This window comes from Narcine bancroftii, chromosome 5 (assembly GCF_036971445.1).
Source record: "Narcine bancroftii isolate sNarBan1 chromosome 5, sNarBan1.hap1, whole genome shotgun sequence".
NCBI lineage: Eukaryota > Metazoa > Chordata > Chondrichthyes > Torpediniformes > Narcinidae > Narcine > Narcine bancroftii.
This window is the reverse complement of record NC_091473.1, coordinates 87,347,318-87,365,782: the sequence shown is the minus strand read 5'-3', so window position 1 is coordinate 87,365,782 and position 18,465 is coordinate 87,347,318. Positions and strand designations below refer to the sequence as shown.

Here is an 18,465-nt window from a genome sequence, read left to right as displayed (position 1 = left end):
CTCCTTGGTTTTGATAACACTGAGCGCAAGATTGTGGTTGTTACACCTTTCAACGAGCTGATCTATCTCCCTCCTGTACGCTTTCTCATTGCCATTTGTGATTCTGCTGACAACTGTGGTGTCATCAACAAACTTGTAGATGGCATTGGAATTGTGCCTGGCCACATAGTCATGGTGTATAATGAGTAGAGCAGTGGGCTAAGCATGTATCCTTGGGGTGTGCCTGTGTTGATAATCAGTGAGTAGGAGACATTTCCAATTCATACTGACTGTGGCCTTCTGATGTTCTGATGAGAAAGTCAAGGATCCAGTTGTAGAGTGGGGTACAGAGGCCTAGAGTTTGTAGCTTTTTAACCAGCACTGAGGGAATAATGGTATTGAAGGCCATGTTGTAGTTGATGAAGAGCTGTTTTCGAGGTGATGCTCAGCTGAGTGGAGAGCTAGCGATATTGCATCAGCTGTGGAGCGATTGTGACGATAGGCTAATTGCAGCAGGTCCAGATCTTTGCTTAGGTACATGTTAATGTTGGCCATGACCAGCCTCTTAAAGCATTTCATCACAGTAGAAGTTAGTGCACTGGGCGGTAGTCATTGAGGCAGCTCACACTACTCTTCTTGGGTGCTGGGATGATTGATGCTCTTTTGAATCAGATGGGAACCTCTGACTGCAGCAATGAGAGGTTGAAAATGTCTGTGAACACTCAGGCTAATTGGTTGGCGCAGATTTTCAATACTTTGCCAGGTACATTGTCAGGGCCTGATGCCTTGCGAGGGTTCACCTTCTTGAGCAAGGGAGCAGAGATGCAGTGCTCCCATAGGGTTTAGCCACCCAGTCGACTGCCATTGGTTCCTAACGATCTTTGAACGGCCCGTTGAGGAAGCAGACAGTGGTTTTAGTTGAAACCCTGCGGCCATGGGTCTACGCTCAAGATGGCGGCGCCTATTAATTGGCAACAGCCATAAGAGGCTTCAGACTTCAGGGAAGTGGAGGACAGGATCAGGGCTCCATACAATAGGAAGATCATGCACCATCTAAGAAGAAGCGGAGGAAATTACCTGTGAGATCGGTGACCATGGCGGAGGACAAGTGAAGGGGATCTGCGGCTAAGGGACCAGTGCATTCAGTGGGCTGCTGGAACCACAAGGCAAGGAACTTGTGGAAGCTGCCGGCTGCTGGAGACTGCTGTCGAAAGACTGCTGGAGACGGCTTGAACTTGCTGGAGGGGTACCAGGAGTCAGAACTGGGATGGAGGACACTGAAGATTCCTGACCATATCTAGAGTTCAGGGTACAAATGGTTTGGACTGGACTTTGTGTGGCTGCAGAAGCACGTGAGGTGAATCTACAGATACTCAGTAACTTCGGGGGGTTCTCATTTGCTTCTCTTTCTCTCTGACTGTAAGTCTGACTAAGACTAAGAGGTGCTTAGGAAATTCCTGCCGGTGGCGAATCTGTCTGCCTTATAGCAGGCAAAAAGAAATTTTATGTAAAATGACACTGTTTTATTACTACGATAATAAATTGAATCTTAAATCTTGAATGATGTTTGGACATCGCCCTCAGAGACAGATATCATAGGGTCCTCAGCTTTTTCAGGGATTCTAGTAGGCACTATTTGGTTCTTCTCAAAGTTGAGAAAGAAGTTGTTCAGCTCTTCGAATAATGAAGCATCTCAGCCGCCTATATTATTCGTCCTCGCTTTGTAGGCTTCAATGGCCTGCACTCCCTGTTGTAGCTGGCGTGTATCTATCTCTGTCGCTAGCTTCCTCCAGAATTGCCATTTTGCCTCAGAGATGGCCTTCCTCAGGTCGTATCTGGACTTTTTGTAAAAATCCTGATATCCAGCCTTAAACGCCCTTCTTCTCGCTCTCAGCATGTTGTGAATTGTCTGATTCATCCAGGGCTTCTGGTTGGGGAACATCCGGTATGTGCACGTGGGTACACACTTGTCCACACAGGTCTTGATAAAGTTGGTGACACTGGTTGCATATTCATTCCAAGTCTTTAGATGAGTTCTTGAATATGTTCCAGTCCACCGATTTAAAGCAGTCCTGTAGACACTCCTTTGCCTCCCTCGACCATACTTTTGTCATCTGCACCACTGGTGATGTGGTCTTCATTCTCTGCTTGTATGCTAGGAGTAGGAGTACAGTCAGGTGATCAGATGTTGCTGAAGTTCAGTAATGGTATGGCTCAGTATGCCTTCTTCATGGTGGTGTAGCAGTGGTGGAGTGTGTTGGTTCCCCTGGTCTCCACGTGATGTGTTGGTGGTAGTTTGTCAGAGTCTTCTTCAGGTTGGCTTGATTGAAGTCCCCCACGATAATCGGGAAGGCATCAGGATGTGCCGTCTCAAGGCTCTTAATCACAGTGCTCAGTCCCTCCTGAGGCAGAATGTACACTGCGAGCAGGATGATGGTGGTGAACTTCCTCGGCAGGTAGAATGGACGACACTTGATCGACAGATGTTCCAGGTCAGCGGAGCATCATGTCTGTGCACCACAATGAATTGATACTGACACAAACACCAACTCTCCTAATTTTTCCAGATGGTGTTTGGTCAGCGCAATGGAGGGTGAAGCATTGGGCTGCAGCACCATGTCTGTAAAGCACATCACGCAGCACTCCCTGATGACTCTCTAATATTGAAATCTGGCTTGGAGTTCATCAAATTTGTTCTCCAAGGATTGTACCTTGACCAGGAGGATGGTAGGGAGTGGAACCCTCAGGGCTCATTGTCTCAGCTTGACCTGTAGCCCCTCCCTCTGTGTCCACGTGGTCGGGTCTTCTTTATCTGGCCGGTGGGTTTTCTGCTAATAGTTCCTGCGGTGTTTAAATGTCCATTCACTGTTTTGACAGCACTGTGCACTTGATTAACAGTCCAGGATTCCAGCTACAAATCCAGAAATATAACCTACCATACCACTTTCTTTCAGATTCAATGCCTTTGCTATAAATCAGGGATAAACTGCTGTTGACCATATACTGTATTTGATGGCATGTAAGACCCACTTTTTTTTCCAAAAAAGTAGCTCAAAATTATCACCCGGATCTTGTAGGGGAAGTTGAAATTAGGGTGATAATGTTGAGTAACGAAGACAGTGATCATCGTTGCTGTGTGGCTTACTAGCATCACCGCCATCTATTGTTGGGGGCTGGTGGTGAGCAGTCAGAGGGGAGCAGGGTGTTGGGATTAATGTGGGGGCACGTGGCGAGCTGTCAGGATACTCTCCTGGCAGCCTGTCATTGGTCCCTGCACTGTTCCTGCTGCCCCACTCCCCTCTGACTGTCCACCACCCATTCCCACGTGGAAATAGGTCCTTTGACTCAACTGGTCCATGCTAACTAAGTTGTCCACCTAAGCTATTTTCATTTGCCTCATTTGTACCATATCCCTCTAACTCTTTTTATCCTTGTATCTGTTGAAATATAATTTGAACATTGCATTCTTTCTCCCACCTTTTGTGTGAAAAAGATTTAAATATCTCTACCACTTCTTCTGGCAAATTGTTCCACATACCCACTGCCATCTGTGCCAAAATTATGACACACGTAATTTTTAAACCTTTTATCTGCTCTCTCATGTTAGATTCCCCCTTCCTTGGGAAATAGATGTTAATTATTTATGATATCTCTTCCCCTTATGATATTCATGAGGCCATTCCACCTTCTAACTCAAGCCTTCCAGGTTTGGTAAAATTCTCACAAATCCTTTCTTCTACTGTTTCGAACTTAATGACATCTTTAAAATGGCCAACCAGAACTCTGCACAATATACCAAATGTGGTCTCACTAATGTGTTGTACTCTTGCACTTACCCACAAATTAGAGGAACAACACCTTCATCAATCCTCTTGGTGACTCTCCTGAAAACACAAATCACCTTGAGAGAAACAATTCCCATGCTGACTACCTCTAATCAGACCTTGCCTTTCCAAATGCTTTTTTTTTTGAAAAATTTATTTAAAAACTTTAATCAAAATGCAATTAAAAATAACAAAGAAAAGTGAAGAACAAATTTTTATATATATAAAAAAAAAATCCCAACCACCTTCCCACCCCTTCAGCTAGCTCCCTTGAGGGGAGCCAAATATAGAAGTAATACAGTGAATATAGAGAATATTTCAAAGTATTTCTAAATTCATATACTCCAAATAAGGAGACCACATTTTAACAAAAAATGAATAATCTTGCAAATTACATGTCATTTTTTCCATAATACAAGTTCTCAATTCATTATCCCAGTGTGTTATGTTAATCTCCACATTATCTTTCCAAGTACTAGCTACGCATTTTCATGCTACAGAAAGCACTCGATGTACAAATGCGTTTTGAAATTTATCCAACCCTAGTCCTTTCAAAGAAACCATATATCTCAACAAAACGAAAGGCAAATTTATATCCCTTTCGCCCCAATAGCTGAATTAAATTCTCGGTGCCTTCTAATCATTTCTTAGCTCAAATCTGCATTTAAAAAAATCACCTGATATTTTGAACCATCATTGGAGCCTGACTTTGCCGCGCCTTCTGCACTGCCATTTGCAATATAATTTCTCTATTCTGATATTTCAAACAGCAAATCGGAACTGCTCATGGTGGTTGGCCTGGAAATGGTTTCTTCCTTAATGCTCTGTGTGCCCAATCTAACTCCAGACCATCTGGAAAGAATTCCTTGCCCAAGGCCTCAGGAATCCATTTCTTAAAAAACTTTACCGGATCAGAACCTTCTATATCTTCTGGAAGACTTACTATTTTCACATTATTTCTTCGACTTCGATTTTCTAATGAATCAATCTTCTTCAATAATTTTTTCTTCTAAAACCCCCAATCCACGAAAGAATCCTCCACTTTTTCCATTTTTTCTCTATTACACTCCACTTGATTCTTACATTCAAAAAGAGCTTCTTCAATCTTTTTTAAATTATCTTGTTCAATGTCCACTGATTTTATACATCTACTAACATCACTTTTAACTACAGTAATATCTTGCTTCATAAAAGTCATTTCTTCACACATAGTATTCATTTTGGTTTTCACTTCCATAAATCTTTGAGTCATCTGAGTAGACATCTGCATGGACATATTTTCCATTTGATGAGCAATCCCTTCCAAGATTGTAAACACAGAATCCAGTCCAGGTTCCATCACCTCCCTTTGAGGCCTACCTTCTCTAGTCTCAGTCCCCATTTATTTCTGTGTAAGTTCCAATAAAATTGAGCTCTCTTCCTCCTCAAACGCAGTAAGTCCTCTTCTGGTGCAGCTGCGGATTTGGACACCCAATGACAGCCCGCCAACCTCATCAGCCTGCCGTCATTAAGGCTCCCCCACAGCCCACACCTTGTCCAATAATTTACGGACCCGCGATGCACTGCGTATGCCCGGCAGAGTCATCGACCGAACAGGTGCATCTTCTGACATTACACTGCGCTCCCCAGACCACCAGGCAGTGTTGCGGGCTTGTGGGTCTGTCCTCGCTCAGCCAATCCACCCGCGCGCCCGATCTCACGGTTGCGTGAGTCAGAACCGGCCGAGCTCATTGCTGAACCAGCGCCATCTTACAAATGCGCGATTGGCACCGGCGTGGTACTTAACCGAGCAGGAATCCTCTGAGGCTTGGGGGCTCCAGTCGACGACTCCTTGGCTTCAATTTGGTAGGTAGGCCTCAACTCTTCAACACTTTTGTAAGGTAATTTCTTTTGCAATTGAGCTTTTGACTTTTTCACGTTTGCCACCATTTCAATCCTCCACTATTCCAAAATCTATAAATACTATTTTTAACCACTTTTTACAAGTTTTAAAATCGGGTATTTGAAAGCCTAACTGGGGGAAGGTGGAACCACACGTCTTCCTCTACGCCATCTTGCCACACCCCCCGCCTTTCCAAATGCTGATTCCAAATCCGATTCTCCAGAATTCCCTCCAATAGCTTTCTCACCACTGGTGTTAGATTCACTGGCCCATGGTTCCCTGGCTTGTCCTTGTTTCCCTTCTTCAATAAAGGTGCATACTTTCTGTTAGCTCATCTGTGGTTAACAATGATGCAAATATCTCTGCTATTTTGTCAGCTTGCTCCCCACGATGCCCGAAGAGAGTCCTCAATGAGGACAAAGGAGATTGATTTTAAGTAGTACAATTTCAGAGCAAACAGGGTGAATAAAACCTGCGTTATGAGCCCAGAGAACCCCAAAACCCAGCAGCAATAGATATTCACCCAGACAAATGGTCACTTAAATAAAAGTTGCTTTTAATTATCTTTAAACATGAAAACAGAATCACACTTTAACTTATATTATTAACTTAACTAGCCTAACTTAACCCCTTCTCATTCTAAGTGCACGTGTATGTAATTTGTAAGAAAGTTCAGAAAAGTTCTTTGATTCACAGTCCAACCTCACTTCACATTCTTCCATGTTCATTGGTTGCAGGCAATTCTTAAACTATGCACAGAATTTAACATTTATGAAGTTCACCAGGGTTTGGTGCTTGAAATGGTTACCACTCAGGAAGGTTCTTGTCGGTTTTCAGAGAGAGATCTGTTGTTCACTGGACACCCACAACTGATTCCTTGTAACCAGCCACTTCAGTATCTTGCTAAAGAAACTTGCCCCATCAGGATTCTCCAGATGATAACCTCTTTGTTTCAGGTCACCACAGAGTTTCTTTTTGTTTCATTTATTCCAAGTGAAACATTAGACAGCCAGTCATCTCCTCTTGCATGAACCACAAGGGCTTTGACCAGGCTGAACTAAGCACTCACAATCCTCCTTCCAAATGGGGTTTTCCACAAGCTTGCCAACTTGTACTGTTCCAGTCCCAGCTGCGCTCTCTCTCTCTCTCTCTCTCTCTCTCTCTCTCTCTCTCTCTCTCTCTCTCTCTCTCTCTCTCTCTCTCACACACACACAGAAAGCCCATTTTATTCTCTCTACATACAAAACCACATGACCCTCTTAGAACAGCAAGTTCCATTCCAGACTGCGGCTCTGACAAGTTCTTTCATCTGTTGCCTTTTTGTAAACAACAATCCTTTAGTGAAGTCTCTTGGGCACTCTCTAAAGCTTTTGTAAAGGCTTTTGGCGCAGACCTGTCGAGCATGAGCAGAGCTCCAGTATTTTAAATAAGGTCTGTTTTAAAGTGTTTGTATGTGACCTACACTAAAAAACCTGCCCAATTTATCTCCCAAAATTATATCTATAATCTGTCACAGCTGAAAGAAAAGCAAAATAAACCCATCAGTACTGGAAATCTGAAAAAAAGTATACTGGAGACACTCGGTAGGTCAGGCAACATTTATGAGAAAGTAATGCAGCTGTGTTGCTGAATGGTGACATTTTGTTGGAATAGGAAAAGTGAGGATTAAAATCTGTGTGCTTTAAGCTCCAAAGAAGGGGAAAGATGAAAAATTGTGAATGAGGTGAGGACTGGGGGAAATCCAAAGGCACGTTTTGTTGGTGCCATCCAAGAAAGCATGGTGAATGCTTGTTAATCATAGTTGATCTGCCTGGAGGAGGTGTAAATAGAAAGAGACGAATGAGAGCAAAGGTTAGAATAAATGATCAACCAAGCAATGCTGGGACTGTTTGATGTTTGTGGGTCACAGTCCCAGGATAGGAGATAAGTATCGGGTCCGGCGATAGGTAAAAATGTGGTTCAGACTGGAAAGGGAAATGTGCATAACGAAGCCTGAAGAGGATGGAATACAAATTAAATAAATGGAGAAAATTGTTCAGTGAGCAGCAGTGCCAGTTTGAATTTCATTTTGGCAAAATGCTTTACTCAAAGAATTCAGGACATTCAGAGCAGTTTATTAAAATGGAAAGGGACTTGACTACTATCTTCCCTAGCATTTAAAATTATGGAATTCTGTTTATTTTTCTGATTTTTCTTTTTCCTTTCATTCTTTGAAGCTAAATTCACTATCACTTGACCCATTTTGCTGGATATATCTTTTCATCTGCATTTGCAAATGAATTTGCCAGCATGAATAATGGAAGCACCACAAGGTTAAAGAAATGAGATGATATGTCATTCTCAAAAAGCAAGACAAATAAAATCTAACTAATTAAGGCCCAATCAGCCCATAATTGATTATTCCCTGAGTTGAGGAAGGCTTCATCAACAATACTGTCTTGAGCAATAATCTGTAGGATTTGCTGAGACCATTTGGGTAGAAATCTTGAACCAGTCTTGGTCTGAAAAGCTGAATACTAGTCGTGAGGTGAGAGCAACTGCCCTTAATATTAAGGTAGCATTTTGTCAAGTGTGACATTAAGGGCTAGAGTAAAACTTGCAATAGGCACCCAAGGAAAAACATTTTAATGGCTTGAGCCAAAACTCAGATAAAGGAAGGTAATAATAGTTATTGAAAGTAAGTCAAGATAAGGGACCTTTTTGCATTCGTCCTGGTCATGCCCAAAGATGAGATCCTTCTGGGAAGATTTGGGGAATCTCCTGGAAAAAAAATTACAGTAATTCGATACCCTCAGGTGTCAGAATTGTTTTTATTGGGGATATTAGCAGATGTAAGACCTAAAATGAGGCTGTCGAAATATCAATTGAAATGTATTAAACTTGTTTTAGCAGTAGACAGGAAATGCATAGCCATTACTTGGATATCTGATTCCAAACTGATTTTCTTACTTCAAGAGTTAAACAAGAAAATCTGGAGTTGGATCTAGTGCAATATTCAAAATATGTTTATGCTGGAGAAAATCAGCCAGTCATGCAACATCCATGGAAAGTAAAAAGCAGTCAATTTTTCCTGAGCCCTTCATCAGGAATGTCAAAATTCAGGCAGTGGTTGGAGGAGGGGAGGGATTATTCCTCAGGTGTTATATTGTGAGGTTTAGGGATTGGAGGGTGAGAGATCATATACGTCTTCATTAACGTGATGGTGCTGGAGAGTGTTAATAGATTCAATTCCTGGGAGTCCATTTATCAGACAGCATGGTTGGCGTAGCGATTAGCCCCACACCTTCACAGTCCCAGCAATTGGGACCAGGGTTCTAATCGCACACTGTCCGTAAGGAGTTTGTACATTCTTCCCATGTCTGCTTGCGTTTTCCCCGAGGACTCTGGTTTCCTCCCACCCTTCAAAATGTACGAGGGGTGTAGGTCAATCAGGTGAAATTGAGTGGCATGGATTCATGGGCCAAAATGGCCTGTTCCTGTACTGTATGCCTAAATTTAAATTTAATTTTTTAAAATTAAATTTAAATATTTACTGATGGCTCTGTACAGGAGGAAACCAGAGCCCTTGGGGAAAACCTATATGGACACAGGGAGAACGTACAAATTCCTTACAGATAGCACAGGATTCGAATCCCGGAACCGATTGCTGGCGCTGTAAAGACATTGCACTAACCACTACGCCAACCATGCCACCCATTAGAACCCTGCAGAAAAGCATTGTGTCTCCACTCCCCAATCTCGCCACGTCTGCTGCCTTTGCAGGAGTTCCAGCAGCGCCGCCATTTTTATTTCTTTATCAGTGACAATCTTCTCTCTCTCTCTCTCTCTCTCTCTCTCTCTCTCTCTCTCTCTCTCTCTCTCTCTCTCTAAACATAAGAAGTAGTCTTTCCTGTGAGAACCTTCAGAAACCCAGGAAGATTCTTCATGGTAAAGCCTTCTATATTATCAGGGCATCCTGCATTTTAAGCCACATCAGGTGTCACAACTCCATTTGATGATAAAAAGAAAGATTGAAGGTTTTGGGCATGAGTTCCCTCTCTGCTGAATCTGCACCTTTTAAACTGTGCAGTAGTTGGGGGGAGGGAGGGGATGCCAATTGGCTTCGACAGTCATATAGCTACCCAAAATTAGTTACTATCCCTACTGTCACTTATCCCTTAACAACATATATTTGTGTGATTGCTGACTACTAACACAATTGAGCCTGGTGCTGAAGTATTCTGGAGCAAAATAATCTGCCAAGATTTATGATCAGAACTTTTGAGAGTGAAAGGGAGAATATTTTGTAGCAATTACAGTTTTATTAATTGCATAATGCCAGTTCCAGCCATTTCCCAAGATTGCTGACAAATTATTGTTAATGCTGTGCCAAGCTCTATAATAATCATTACTGTAATTTTTTCCAGGTGACGACAGTATATCTGGAGATGGCGATGGAAGTTTGGTAAGTAATCTGATAAAAGATGGAATTTACAAACAGGATTGAATTTGGAAGCTGGTGATATTGGTGTTGGATCTTTGCCAACACCTTGAATCTCATGGGGTTCAGCAAAGTGGTTCTGTCGTCTCCTGTTATTAGCATTAACGGAAGAGTGGTAGTCCTGGGGAAATGATGCAGATGTAATTTTGTTTTTTTTTTGGGTTGTTGCCAAAGTTATAGCACAATGTTGAAGAAACTCTGTGGAAGTACTGATTCATAAGAGTTTTCAGTGAAGAAAAAATATTGTAATGCCCAATAAACTTGAATTTTTAATTGATCTTAATCTCACATGTTTACCCTCTTACCATATGTGGTTGCCAGCTGACATTTGTAGGCTTGTGTGCTGAAAGCCCATATTTAGAATGAGATTTGTGAGCTACATTTCTGCTTTGGGTAGGAATCTGAGAAAATGGAACACCTTGCAAGTTGATCTCCGGTCCTGTTACACGTGGAAAGGAAGTTGTGACCAAATTTGGGACACTGAAGTTGGACAAAAGATGAAGATAGCATAACCAGCATGCTACAGTCTTCATTAGTCAGACATCCAGTCCCTATTTATAGGTTTCCCATATCTAAGGAATAGGAAATGATGAGAAAACTGTTGCATAGAGGAAAGGCAATAAGGAGATGGGAAAAGATGAGGGAAAAATAAAATATGGGAGGGGAACGAGAATGGGAAATGGAAGAAGTGACTAAGTGGAGAAAAGAGCATTAGGTGGCAAAGAAAAGCTACAGAGTTTGTGTCTGGAGAACAGACATGTGAGAAAAGAGAATAAGACAAGATGCTCCAAGTAGAAATAGAAATAGTTGATTTTTTTAAAGAATAAAAAAGGTTGTTTCAAAATGTTAAATCATAGTCCTAGACATTGAAGAATGTTATTGGAATAGTGTAGAAACAGAGAAATGTATTGGACCTTTGACCTGTTGTAATACTGGGTAGTGCTGAAGATCTTCAGATGTCAACAAGATCCAAAGGCATTTCACATTTCTAGACTTTAAAAAGATGCAGTGGCCTGTGAGTCAGGACCTGAGGACACAAGTGAAAAGATAAGTGGCCACAACAGTTGGGGTGAAGGGGAGAAGCTGCGATTGCTGATCAAGGGTTCAAAGGGCCCATAAATGGATGCTAATTGTGTGCCGAGATGGTGAAGAGACGGAGGTCAGTGGAGGCTGCGTGCCTCTGTTTGGATAATCAATAATTAAAAATCTCATTGCTGAGGATTGTGGGTGGGAAAAGAAATTGCTGTTCAACAGAGACAGGGAGTTGTACTTAGCCAGAAAAGAAAGTTCATCTCTCTCTGGGAACAGGGACAGGAGCAAAAAAAATGAATTGACAGGAGAGATTGATTCCATGCAAGTAAGGTAAGGGTCTAAAGGTAATCAAAGAAACATAGGAAGTCCTGAGATTTTGACATGGTTTTTCTGCATGGAGCTCTCAGCACTGCCTGGCTCAACCATGGCCCTGATTGTTGGGGTTGGGGAAGGAGATGTAGAGAAGGCTGGTGGAAATACCATTCATCCCACTGGTCTCCCAAATATATAATTGTATGAACGGAGTGTCCATGAGTTGGTTGTTCATTACGCAGGGCAGTCTTGTACTTATGGGAATCTCTTCCACCTGTTGGATGAAGCAAATAATGTCAAATAACTCAAATATCAGTGTCAAAAATCGCAAGATGCAAGTGGTTTATTTACATGCATTGCAATGAAACTGTTCTCAGGCTTTTCCACTGGGTTACAAGTAGTTGTGGCTTTTATACCAAAAATACAGATACAACTGCATTGAGGTGGTCAACTCCAATATCTGTCCATTCAAAACACAAGTTGATAGGTATCTGGATAATATGGGAGTTGAGGGCATCTACTGCATCCAGTGCTCCCATTGTGGTCTCTTCTACATCATTGAGACTGGCACAGAGTGCTTCGATGAGCACCTTGGCTCAGTCTATCACAGTAGCCACCCATTTCAATTCCCCATCCCATTTCCTTGCTGACACGTCTGTCCCTGCTCTCATGCAGTGCCACACTGAGTCCACCCGTAAATTGGAGGAAAAACACCTCAGTTTGAGGCAGTCAGCCAGCAGGGATGTGCGTTCTTTCTATTGCGAATAAAACCCTATCAGTTTTGCTCAACTTTAGTCTTTTAAGTCATTGATGGTGCATCAATTTTATTTGCAATAGTCTTGACTGTTGCAGATCCTGAAGCCAGAGAAACTGGAAATTGTCTCTCAATCGTCTGAAGCATCTACCAACTTTGAACTCTGGTTGCGCTGTTTCAAAGCATTCCTGCAGGCATCATCAGCCATTGTTTGGTCAGAGAACAGCAAATTACAGGTAGTGCATTCTCAAGTCAGGCCCATGGTGTACTTAATGATCAGGGATGCTGCATCGTGTCCGGAGCCAATGGACATATTGAAAGGATAGCACCTGAGAAAAGTCAACGAGGTCTATGCCAGACACCTCCAAGTGACCTGCAAGCAGTGACCTGGGGAGTCGAATGCCAAGTACCTCCAATCCTGCAATCCCTTAGATGGGCCTGTGAATGCAAGGCCGTGACAACCAGGGAGTACGTGGAGGATCTGATTAGGGATGCCTATGTCGCAGGTATCAGGTGCAATTACATCCACCAGAGGCTACTAGAGCAAGGTGAGCTCAGTCTGTGGAGGGCGGTCAATTTGGCAGGCACACTGGAGGTGGATCTTCAGAACATGAAGGCCTACTAAACTGACAATGCGGCTGCCTCGTGGTTGCCCCGGACGCTGCCAACTTGTGACACGCCGCCACCGTCACATTCTGCCAATGATCCAACCACAGCAGCCGTCTGCCGTGAATGCCTAACTCTGCTACCCCCATGTCCCATCAGTGACCCAACCACGGGCTCTGAACTTTGTGAGCACCTAAAGTACTACTTCTGCGACTTGGGTAAGCACCCAAGGAAATGCTGCCCAGCGAAAGATGCGGTTTGCTCCAGCTGCAGGAAGAAAGTTCACTATGCTAAAACCACCCCTCCCTAGCAGCACTGCATGTGGACCATAGGGGCTGCCACATTGGACGCCAACATCTCCGGGAACTAGCAATGCCACATGCGAGTCATGAGGGGTGCCATCTTGGGCCCCATCTCTGAGACCCAGCAGGATGTGAGAGTTGTGGGGTCTGCCATTTTGGTGCCATCTTTGAGCTCCAGCAGCACAGCGCGCAGGCCACCATCTTGAATGCCACCATCTCCCAAATCAACACTCGAACTCTCTGACGCAGCGACAAGCAGCAATCTGACATTGGCTTCCATCACACTCGACCAGGGCAGTCCCCATCAACTCACCAGATTGATGATGGACATTCAGGTAAATGGCCATGTGACAAGATGCTTGTTCGATGGTGGGAGCACAGAGAGCTTCGTCCACCCTGAAATGGTGCAGCACTACTCCCTTGCTCCACCGACCCTTCAGCACCCTCCCCCACCACAAACAGCTATCAATCTGATGGCCATAGCACACGACTATGGACTCTCCACCCTAAAAATCACCACTCCAACACTGTTTGCCAACCTCACCCCAACTGTAAATTCGTGGCCACCGAAGGTAGGCAGTACAGTACTGGGGACAGGGCCTTCATTAGGGCAGAAGTGTAGCGACTCCTCAACGAGGGGATCATTCAGTCCAGCACCAGTCCTTGGAGCGAATAACTGATGGTAGTGAGGAATGAGGAGAAAAGCAGGATGGTCATCAACTATAGTCAGACCATTAATAGGTACACATAACTGGACGTGTACCCCCTTCCCCGTATATCGATATGATGAACCAAATCACACAAATCTTCTCTACCATCGACCTAAAATCAGCAAATCATCAGCTCTCCATCCACCCAGAGGACCGCCAATATACTAGGTTTGAGGCACACGACCACCTCTATCATTTCCTGAGAGTCCCTTTCGGCATTACCAATGGGGTCTCAGTCTTCCAACGGGAGATGGACCACGTGGTAGACCGGAACCAGCTGCAGGCTATATTCCCATACTTCAGCAACGTCACCATCAGTGGTCATGACCTACAGGACCATGATGGCAAACCTCATAATTCCTCCAAGCCGCCAACCTCCTTTAACTCATGTACAATAAGGCCAAGTGCGTATTTCACGCAACCCTCCTTGCCATCCTTGGCTGTGTCGTTGAGAATGGAGTCATTGGTCCTGACCTTGACCGCATGCGCTCAATCCTGGAACTTCACCTCCCCCACAGCCATAAGGCCCTGAAAAGATGCCTGGGAATTTTCTCTTACTATGCCCAGTGGGTCCCTAACTATGCAGACAAGATCCGCCCCCTCGTTAAATCCACTTCTTTCCCTTATTACCAGTGGCTTTGTAGCCTTCAGCCGTATCAAGGCAGACACGGCCAAAGCCATGATGCATCCTGTGGATCAATCCATCCCATTCCAGGTGGAGAGCAATGCATCAGACTTCGCTCGTCTGCCACCTTTAACCAGAGCAGACCCATCGCTTTCTTTTCCCAGACCCTCCAAGGCCTTGAAATTCAACTCTCCTCAGTCAAGAAGGAGCCCCGTGCCATTGTTGAGGCTCTGCGGCACTATATGGCCGGGAAATGATTTACCCTGCTAACTGACCAATGCGCAGTTGCGTTCATGTTCAATAATCAGCAGTGGGGTAAAATCAAGAAGAACAAGATACTAAGGTGGAGAATTGAACTTTCCACTTACAATTATGATAACTTTTACCAGCTCGAGAAATTCAATGAGCTCTCAGATGTCCTAACCCATGGAACCTGTGCCGGTGCAGATTGACCGATTACAAGCTCTTCACAATGATCTGTCACCCTGGAGTCACTAGTTTCTTCCACTTCGTCAAAGCCCACATCCTGCTGTACTCCATCAAAGAGATCAGATCAATAACTATAAACTGCCAGGTCTGCGCAGAGTACAAACTACACCTACTGGCCAGACAGAGCTCAGCTCATAAAGGCCACCCACCCCTTTGAATGCCTGAGTGTTGACTTCAAAGGACCCCTCCCGTCCTCGGACCGCAATGTCATTGATGAGTATTCGCATTTTCCATTCAGCATCCCCTGCCCCGACATGACAGCTAACACAGTCATCAAGGCCCTACACAGTCTACCACGATGGGCATGAAGACATTGTCTCCATTAGGGACCTGGTGCCATCAAGGACTCCAGAGACCTCCATTGATCACCCCATACCCCTCCCACCCCTTGCCTCTCATGATTCACCAGGGCCATGGTACATTACCTTAGCCCAACAAATGATACACCAGACTCATTGCCGCACACCCACCAGCTCAATTGACCACTGCATACAGGCGCCCCATTGCTGCACCGCAGTCACAGCCGGTACTACGATGTTCACAACGGAAAACCAAACTGCCCAAAAGACTTAATTTTTAATTGTATCAAGAATTCACCCCGCTGGACTCTTTTTTAAAAACAAGGGTGAATATAGTAAACTACTGTATGTAAATATTTATGGGCACACCCATTGGCCGACTGTCAACCAGCCTTCATTCTATTGCAAATAAAAGTCTATCAGTTTTGCACAACTTCTGTCACTCTGTGACAATGTTGTACTAACTGCTATGCTAACAGTTTCTGTTAGATGCCTCCCCCCTATCTTTCCCCTGTCTTCCTCCAGTTCTCTCTCTCTCTCTCTCTCTCTCTCTCTGTCTCTCTCTCTCTCTCTCCCTCCCTCCCTCCCTCCCCATTCCCATTTGTCTCCTTTCACAGAGCCAAAATAATTTATCACCTTTCCTCTGATCATATCCAATTTACACCTTTGGTCTGTACTCCTTCCCCTCCCTTGCTTCCCTTTTTTCTCCAGCCTTCTATATAGACATCTGGCGAAGGGCTCAAGTTTGAGACTGGCTGAGTTCCTCCAGCATTTCTTTGTTTATTAAAATTTATTGCCTCATTGTCCAGTTGGTCAATTGTTCCTCACTGCTATGTAAACAATTTTACAATAGAGCATGTTTTTTTTCTTTCTGTAACCTGTTCTCTACATGACCTAAAGCTCAGACCATACTTGGCCTATTATTTCACACATTCTTGACTATTGTTCTTCCCTTACTGCAATGTTAAACCCTTTGGTCTCTGTTCAGATGAACTGTTTTTTTTATTCTTGAAACCTTGATGTTAATATCCCAAAATTGTTGTTTGGTGAATGACTGCTGACCCAGAACCACATGATTCAATTTCCTTCACAAAATGTCACAGGATTGGCAGAGACATTGCAACCAGAAGTACCTGGTTAAATTTCTAAAGCATAATTGAGCAACATTATTGCTGATATTTTCAAAGGCCACACAATGTACTAAAGAAATTTAACGGGTCAGGCCTCATCCATGGAAACAATAAGCAACCAACGGTTTTGGCCATAACCCTTTATCAGGAGTAACAGGAACCTGGCCCAAAAAAAAGGATAGAGGGAAGGAGAACAGGCTCCCAGGTGATAGGTGAATGCAGGTGAGGTGGTATCTAAGAGGTAGTGATGGAAGAAGGCAGAGGTCTGAGAAAGGTGTACTTTTGATATGAATAAGTAAGGGGGTGGGGGATGGTGGAAGGAAGGTATAGGTGACAGGCTGGTCGGGAGGATGGAGGAATGGGGCCAGAGAAAAAAAGGAGGCAGGATAGAAGAAAGGTGGTGCTTCTAGAATTTGGAGATCGATGTCAATGTCATCTTGGTTGAAAATTGTCAAGATGGAATATAAGGCATTGTTCCTCCAGTTTACATGTGGCCTTAACCTCTTGACTGAGGTTCTTCTTGTGTCATTGGCCATTTCCTTTGGAGTTATGAAACCATGCACATAACGAGTCAATTAGGTACAATTAAGACAGTGGTTTTCAAACTTTTTCTACCCATCCACATACCACTTTAAGCAATCCCTTACTAATCACAGAGCACCTATGGCATAGGGAATACTTAAAGTGGTATGTGAGTGGAAAGAAAAGGTTGAAAACAACTGGTCTAATGAATTTTTTAAAATGTTAAGGTAATGAATTAATATTTTTCTCAATTCCCTGTAGTTAATTTTATTTTATTAGCAAGTCCATTATTAATTTTATTTCAGTTTCTATTTCTAGTCACATTAGAAATTGCATTTTTGTCTCCTTTTTCAACAAGCTTTTCCTTTCAACTCTGGGTTCAAAAGTCATTGCTTTATTTATATTAAGGCTGACCTCTGGAATTGGTTCCCTAGACAACATGATAATTTTCCTCACCAGAACTTTAAGAATGCTGAAAACACCCAATATTTTTTATAACTATAAGCAGTTAAGAAAACAAGTGGTATATACTGGTCTTCAATGCAAGGCGTTTTGAGTAGAGAAGCAAGGAATGTCTTGCTGTGATTACACAAGGCCTTGCTGAAACCAGACCTTGAATATTCTACATAATACATGTGCAACTATGGTCACCTTAACTAAGACAAACTTGTCATAGACCAGAGAGGAGGTGGTGGGTGTAGAGCAATGAAAGCTCACTGAATTGATTCTTAGAATGGCTGAGCCAATGCTTGATGAAGAATGGGTCAACGAGGCCTGAATCCAGGGAGGCAATACATAGGGAGGATGTTTCCCCTAGTAGGGGTAGTGGTGCTGTTTAACAAAAATATCACACTTAAGAGGGAAAAAAAGAAAATTTCAATGTTCCTTTCATTATCATGTAATAATAGAAAAAAATGTAACATACATGATATACTTCAAAATTTGTCCGTGGTAATTACAAACAGATATGATGAACTTCTGAAATTTCCTGCCACAAAAAACTCACAGAATATACTTCAGGGAAAGGTTTATTTCTTAACCTCACAGGCATTACCTGTGGAAAAATCAGAGGAGGCGGCATCAATGTTAGTGTCATCATTGTGGTGCACAGACGGGACAGTCGCGTCCCAGTCCTGCTCCCCCAACCTAGAACAACTGCTGATCAAGTGTCGCACATTCTACCTGCCGAGGAGTTCACCGCTGGCATCCTGGTTGCAGTGTACATTCTGCCCCAGCCTAATGTCAGCCTGGCACTGGAGGTACTAAATGTTGTGATTAAAGCCATAAGGCACCACATCCCGATGCTTTCCCGATCATTGTGGGATATCAGGCCAACCTGAAGAAGTCTCTGACAAACTACCACCAACACATCACTTGTGAGACCAGGCAAAACAACACACTTGACCACTGCTACACCATCGTGGAGAATCCATACCATGACCACTCTTCAGCACTCTTCACCTGGCTGTATTTCTATTCCCCACCTATAAGCAGAGACTGAGGACTACAGCACCAGTGG

At 43.5% G+C, this 18,465-nt stretch overlaps 1 protein-coding gene across 3 annotated transcripts in view; it reads left to right on the top strand.

Annotated features, from left to right (window-relative positions):
- Positions 1–18,465, top strand: part of LOC138763672 (cytosolic phospholipase A2-like) — a 139,958-nt gene that overhangs the window by 63,566 nt on the left and 57,927 nt on the right. For all 3 annotated transcript variants that reach the window (XM_069938214.1, XM_069938213.1, XM_069938212.1), the window contains exon 5: positions 10,092–10,129. In XM_069938214.1, coding sequence (XP_069794315.1) covers positions 10,092–10,129 — 38 coding nt within the window. The remainder of the gene's footprint in view (positions 1–10,091; positions 10,130–18,465) is intronic.